Below are 7500 nucleotides of genomic sequence, written 5' to 3'. Positions count from 1 at the left end.
GTTACAATGACTTTCGACGTCATTGCAGGTTTAATACTGAATTAAGGGTGCGTTCGATTTACTGTACTAGGAGTACATGGAATACAAGTTTAAAAGCCTTCGTTTTTACGGAGATTCACATTAAAATTGTCAAACATCTGCTAAAATGCTATTTTAATCATATTTTTATTATCCTTGCTGCTTCGAAACGCACCAAGCATACCGCTTTAATCATCACTCCACATATTCTTATTCTGGAATAGGGTCAAACCAATCTCGTTCCCAGAGTCATCGTTCCTTTGACCAGCGGTCGGGAAAGAGAGACTCTGGTCAAATCCAAAAAAAGGCCATATTTGATTGGCTGTTCAAAACGGTTTAATTTCGCGCCCTTTGTCAAATTCTAAACTAAAAAGTCGTGATTTCTTCTGGATTTTTATCTATACAAGGTTGAAGATAATATAGGAATAAATCTTTTTACAACTAACGTTTGAAAATACATCAATTTTCACTTGCGTGAAACCAGATACTGAAATCTGTTATGATTGAAAAAATGTCTCTCGTTACTCTTTGTGATTCTCCACAGTTTAAATGTTTCGAGTAAATTAGGAGATGTGTTTATACTCATGTGTACTGTCATGACAAGGTGAACTCCAGTTGTTTTGTTGATTTCTAACCGTCTTCCCTCACGCACGCGCAGTTACTCAACCGGAACCTGAAATTTCTGGTTCCGGTTTTGGAGAGTCTCTCGTGCCCGTTCCGCTGGACAAGGGTAACGGAGGCTCTGGGAACGAGATTGGGGTCAATCGAACGCGCCCTAAATGTTCTTCTGTGTGCACCAGGGAAATCTACGCATTACCCTAGCCCCCTCAAGCCTAACAAAATACGCACAGAAGACTCTATGCACAAAAACACCACTTAGAAGGGGAGTGACAGGCAATACTTTTACCAACATGATTTCCTTGATCCACCCCTTTTTTTCATGCACAAATTTAAAAATTATGCCCCCCCCCCCCCACCCCCATCCTTTTTTCCCGACCCACCCCTTCTATACTCTATGACCAATCCCTAATTACAGAATACGCCGCCATTAGAAACAACGCTTCCTCGTTCCCGGAGAACGTGGCTTCTAACTGGCTAAATGAGTGAATGAGTGAGGGCGAGTACGCTGTTAACGTGCAAATAGGTAAGTTGTGGCTACGCGTTTTATGTAAGTTTCCATTGTACTTCTTCCTCTGACACTGATAACAAGCTCAGAGCACAGAGCAGGATGAGATTCGAGGAGAAACAGTCATGACAATGTACACTGAGGACTTTGAAGACTCGAAAGCAGAAAGTGCACAAGCATCATTGCCTGTGGCTTTCACTAGAAGTAATAGCGCTGAAATTGAAAGTTTAAGACAGAGGTCTCACCACAACACATCATTAAGTGCACATTCTGAAACTTGTTCTGTATCATCATCAACGAAACCCGTCTGGGAGACGAAGAGCAAACATCGAAGGAATTAGAAGTGTGGAAACAAAATCTCTCTATCCGGCACAAGACGAGGGTAATGTCCCAGCCACTCTTGACCCCTGTTCTCCTGCTGCATCGCACAAAAATACCAACGGAAATGGGGAAAGTTACACTGACGACTTCCATTCTGTTGGTTCGGAATTGGAGAACGTTTCATCGAATGCAGCATCCACTGACGGTATCGATGCAAGCGGCCGTGGAGTACTTGATTTGCCACCTGCAGCCAATAATCTTGGTTACAATTTCTAATTAATCAACCCGTGAATCTGTCTTTTTTATTGTTTATTTTTGTGGGCAAACTACAACAGCACGCTTATAATATATATTTTTATTTGTTGCCAAGGAATATAGAAAAAAAAAATACATCAGACCTGAATTACATTTCTCTACTCAAAACTAACGCCGACTTTAGGTCTCTGGAAGTTACTAATTGTAAAAATCAAAGCCAAATTTAGATAGCATACCGACAAAGCTAGTGCTTTTTCACATTAAATTTTTTTAAGACCGTTTGTGGTGTTTTCGAAGACGTCGTCAAAGTTTCCGCACGGAGCAAGTGCATTCACGTTTGTGAAGGTCTGTTCAGAAATCGAAAAATTTCAACCGCTCAAGCTCAAACCAATTCAAAAAATTAGCGATCTCGTCTATTTTTCCGTTTGGATTTCGTCACGTGACCACCAACGACAAAACGAGGGTGAAGCAATATCGAAGGTGTTGATCAAGGATCGAGCACACACGTTTATAGTTTTGTTTCTGTATTGGTAAAACATGTAGCTTACAAGACGTGCTACACTCTTCCACCGGAGTCCTATAAACGCGTGTGCTCGATCCTCGATCAACGCCTTCGAGACTCGCTCTCTGTTTTTGTTCATATCAAAAAGTGGACTAAAGCAACGTTGGGAAAAAGAAGAAATTGTTTTGCAGTTTCACTTCAAAAAAAGGTAGATAGCATAGTAATTCACTTGAGTTTAGTAGAAGCCAACACAAAGAGAAAGCTATTTCTTTCTACAACCATCATTTATTTAATTCCGTCCCTTTCCCAATTTATACAAGGAAAATTACGTTTTGATTAGTACACGCCCGTTACGGTTTCACAATTAGTCCGTTTGCTTAAAGCAAAAATTCGCCGTTTTCTTTCCATGGTTTTACAAGGCCCTGTCGTCGCTATAACCAAAAAAATTACGACCGAGTGCTGATAATTTTTCTAAAAAGGACAACTGCGCTCTCTACACCACTCCCCCTCTGAGTCTTGGGTGGTCACCTCACAAATCAAAAAGCTGGAAAAGAGAGAGAGAGAGAGAGAGAGAGAGAGAGAGAGAGAGAGAGAGAGAGAGCCTGAGTTGAGGTTGGTGTTCGGCTACTTGCACTAACTAAACTCCCACAGTCTGCAAAAGTTTTGTCGTTAAACTTTTAAAGTTTTGTTAAACTGTCTTTGTTTCAAAGGACATATTAAAGGATTCTCGCTTCAATAAAAATGGTATCGTCTAAAATGTAGTCTCCTTCCATCAGTCTATCATGAGACACGAATTTGCGATATCCCCGGCATGCCCCATTTTCCCCTTTCTTAGGTCTGGAGTTCCAATCTTGTTCCTCATAGTTTGCCAATGTACAAGAGATATTATCTCTGTCCTTTGGATCTTCTTTTGGATCGATCAATGTAAACGTTACTCGTTTAACAAAAGGCCATGGTAAAATGGAATCATAGTCACCTTTCATGATAACAATGAAAATTGACAGATGGGTATTTTTCGCTTCGCTGTTACCATTCGGATACAAATTCATTCTAACCTTATAGCCAAATTCACCTGTATAAAATGAAGCACTTTTTATGTTAACGTTGTCGCCTGTTTTAGCCCGTTGCAAGATTTCATGGAAGCCACGAATCTTCCACAAAAAAACGCCGGTCTTATTTTTAAAATCATCTATACTCTCTTCAAGTTTCTTCACTAGCTGTTTAGTGTCACGTAACTCTTCTTCTGTATTCCTCAACTCTTCTTCTGTATCCCTCAACTTTACACAGACTAAATCAAGATGCAATCGCATTTCAGATTCGATATGGGAGGCAATGTCATCTTGCAGCACCTGCAGGAAAAAGCTTGTTACCAACATCGAGACATGCTGTCAAATGACCACTGAATTTCCTGGCCGAGAACGAAGTACTTCCCATTTCTCGCCGGCCGAAAATCTTTTTTTTTTTCTGAAAAGGCATAAAATGCAAGAAGAGACAAAATGACAGCCTACAAAAACGTTTTTATCGTTTGTGCCGTTTTCCGAAGATACTGTTGGGCCGCATACTGATCAAAAGCAACGTTTAAAATAGACATGACAGCGCTTAGAAAATTTGACTGAAGGGAGACAACCAGTTGGTTATGCAGAGGCCAGTGGAATTTATTTGGGGCACATGAAGACAAAGTCCTATCCATGATAAAAGAGGGCCTTCACCTAGGAGAAAACTATCCAACGCCCTTGAGGCAAATTTTCAATTTAATTTCCTAGATCACGAGCGGCGTCTTACAGTGTCAGTTATTCCGCGGATAATTTTGCATTTTTTCCGATCCTTGTCCCTGCACCGAAAATAGTGTTATCCTTTTCATCACAGCTTTTAACGAGTCTATTTGACGTGTTACGGTAGAATGTTTCTTGCATGTTATAGCTATGAATTTCCTCTGTATATATCCTAACTCAAATTGAAGTTGTTTGTTTCCGGGCACATTCAAATGTTACGTATATACATTGCCCTTTCTTTTGATGTCTGCTGTTTCATTAGAAGTTGCTTTTCGGATCGAAACATATTTTGGAGTTTTTCGAAAATGAACTGCATTCCGCTGGTATAAATTACCTTTTTGGTGCAGCCCATGTCAGCATAGGGGCAAGGAATTGGTGCCAGCGGACATTCATCCTCAGCATGCAAGCAAATCTATGGGCCAAATGAAAGGTTATTGTTTCACTTTATTATTTGTAGATTGTACTCACTAACTCACCTAACTGAAAATTTTTAGTTTTCAGGGAATCGCGTTACCTACACACGCTCCAAGAACGTGACCACGCGACCTACATGCTCTTCGGGAATGAATGGGCTCTTTGCAGCTGGTACAAAAACCACCATATTGGAGAGCAAATTGCGCACTGGGACATCTTAGACAAAGAAAATTTAAATGAAGTTGCTTTATTTTAGATCTCCCAGTGCGCAATTTGCTCTCCAGTGTGTGTGTGTGTGTAGTCTGCCTTTTGGTCGAGCGTTCCAAAAAATATAATAATGATAATAATAACCCTATTATTAATATTCCTATTATTATTATCATTATTATATTTTTTGGAACCCTCGACATGTTACCCTCGACCCTCAACATAAAACCCTCGACTGTCGACGCTCGACGAAAAGGTAGACTCGTTTATGCGGGACCGGAAGCGACTTTCAGTGTTTTCTTTGCACGCAATGCAATATCCGATTATCGTAAGACTCGGTAACACATCTTACCGGGCTAATTGCATTCGACAGAGGAGAACGCAAACCATTTTTTTCCGAGATCTCTCGCGTAATTTTTTGATGACGTGGTTTTCGATCCCAGTTCAAGGTTTTCGATGGACTGGCGAACTGGCTGGCATTTCGCCTCGATTTCATGCGGTAAATCGGTAGTGATCACAGGCATCCCGTCATACAAAGGCGCTGGTTCTTTGTGTGTTCGGGTATTTTTTTTGTTCGCTGCTATACATTTGTCAATTTCGCCAAAGTAAGATTTGTGTCGACTTGTTGAAAGTACCTCCAGCCAATATGATTGACACTACTTATCAGAACAGAAAGCTGTGTACTGGCATGTTTTCCAGGAAAAAAAAGCCGCAGCAATTTTCCCTTTCGTAAACAAGCGATGCCATTTGGACGAGACAATTTTCACTGTTAAGTTTGTCGTTTGCACATGAGGAAAAATATACTTAATCTAGGGCTAGATTAGCAGCGTATGTCACTTAGAATTAAAAAAAAACACTAAAAAAAACCTTAGAAAACACTTAGAAAAAAAAAATTAAAAGTTGATGGAACGATGTCGTACTCGGTTCAATGGATAAAGAGCAAATGCATTTAACCTCTACACTACCGAAACAACGACTTCACGATTGCAATTTCAAAGTATTTAAATGAAGCTAATCCTAACAATTTATTGAAAGCTAACCGAATGAAAAGGTTTGGTTACTAAGAATGGCATCGACCCTCAAAAATGGCATCGCTTGTTTACGAAAGGGAAATAAGCGACGCCGCAATTCGCAACGCGAACAAGTGGGAGTTGCGATGTGTCAGCTTGATTGCGTTTCACAGGAGCACATAAAGAATTGTGACACCCGACGATATCTTCTCCTCGGTCATCACCATTGATAAGATGAACGCCGACCATTTTAACTTGCTCAGCTATGGATTTCTAAAATACGAGTTTCTTACAAATACACAAATCAAAATACACAAACATTGCATATAGCTGGCTTCGGGTCTCAAGAAGTTCAAGACCAACACACAATTCTCAACCCAGTTATATGTAGCTGGGCGACCATTGAGCCAAACGACAATAGAGCGTGGTCAAAAAAATATTGAACCCAGCAAGTCGATAGGCGTACAGGCAAATAGAAGTTGCGCTGCTGAATACAGCTGTATATTAAGGTTCGTGCAATAAACATCACTGGTGCCCATAAATCACGAAATGCACCACAGGTCCACCAAGCTCAGTGCAAGGGAAAGCTAACATGGCTGACAAAAATATAAGGTTTTTTGTGGGGAACCTAATAAAAGGTTTAAGAAGATTATATTAAATAATTCTCAATTAAGAAGCTTCACCTTATTGCCATTGTGGGCAGCTTCCTTTCTGTGTGGTTATTTTTCAAAGCGATTTGATTCAAAGCGATTTGAGCCATGCTTTTTGGTCTCATATGCTAATAATGAAATTTCACTGCCTTCAGTAAGTCCATCCACAATATATTCGTAGTTGCACAATATGCTACGAGAACAAATTTTATTCGCAGGTTAATTCCTTGAAGGCTTGATAAATATCTACTGTTACGATCGCGAATGGCAAATGTCCTGTTAACTAAAGCAGCATGAACTAAGGCGCAAACGTACTAGAATGGAGTTTTCCTCTACAGTTTGTACACTACCGCTTTCGCCGCGCCGCGAATGTTTTTGAAGTTTGTTAACACCAAGGAGGCGTGACTCTGATTGGACGACTGAGACGATGAAGTCATGTCGGGACCCGAGGGAATAAACAAATTTGGTGTTGACAAACTTCGGTCCGGTATTCCGGTAGGGCTTAGTTTGTTAAGCCAACGGTCGAAGTCGCCACTTTGGATCCAAGCGTATGTTTCGGAAGGTGGGCAACCGAGAAATTGAAAAACGGCTCAAATTGCGTTTAATCTGGAAAACAACCACACAGGAAGGAAGCTTCCCACAATGGCAAACAGATTTGGCTTTTTAATTGAGAATTGTTTCATATAATTATCTTCTTAAGCCTTTTATCTTTTAACTTCTAACTAAGGAGTTGAACCTGATATGAAACAAAGGTATAAGAGAACGACGGCGGACTGAGCATAAATTAGAGTAAACAACAGAACAACGATAGCACGTACAAACCAAGATATTGTAACATAAAACAATAAAATACTGTGAATTTTGAAAGAAATCGGCTAAAAATCCTTCGAATAAAGTGTAAGCTACCCGTAGCCTCTTCCTTAAGAATATATTATAGGTTTCCACACACTTGTCGCAAAGAGTAGGGCATGTAGTTCCCGGTGTTGTGGTCTGTCTTCTATGGTGTATCATGTTTGGGATCGGAGCGTAAATGATCGGAGATATTAGCTACACCAAGCTACTCTAAAAATCCGAGGGTAAAGAAAGATATATGATATGATATGTTGCGTCCTATGTATAGGCCATTTCGGAATTGCGCAGGGAACTGAGGCGAGTTTCAAATTTGAACCAAGCGATAAATTGACACCATCACATGAAAGATAATACATTGAGATTGGCCATCTGT

At 40.3% G+C, this 7500-nt stretch overlaps 1 protein-coding gene across 2 annotated transcripts in view; it reads right to left on the bottom strand.

Moving 5' to 3' along the window:
- Positions 1-1771: 1771 nt before the first annotated feature.
- LOC137980094 (TNF receptor-associated factor 4-like) overlaps positions 1772-7500 on the bottom strand; it is a 15771-nt gene continuing 10042 nt past the window's right edge. The window contains exons 5-6 of one of the 2 annotated variants that reach the window (XM_068827448.1): positions 4329-4406; positions 1772-3571 (exon numbers count right to left, since the gene is read on the bottom strand). In XM_068827448.1, the coding sequence (XP_068683549.1) occupies positions 2939-3571; positions 4329-4406 (711 nt within the window). In that variant the 3' untranslated portion in view covers positions 1772-2938. Of the gene's footprint in view, positions 3687-4328; positions 4407-7500 lie in introns of both variants that reach the window. The other variant, XM_068827449.1, reaches the window with a different exon arrangement.

This window comes from Montipora foliosa, chromosome 12 (genome assembly GCF_036669935.1).
Source record: "Montipora foliosa isolate CH-2021 chromosome 12, ASM3666993v2, whole genome shotgun sequence".
Taxonomy (NCBI): Eukaryota; Metazoa; Cnidaria; class Anthozoa; order Scleractinia; family Acroporidae; genus Montipora; species Montipora foliosa.
The sequence above is the reverse complement of the archived record's forward strand: the minus strand, read 5'-3'. Positions and strand labels throughout refer to the sequence as shown.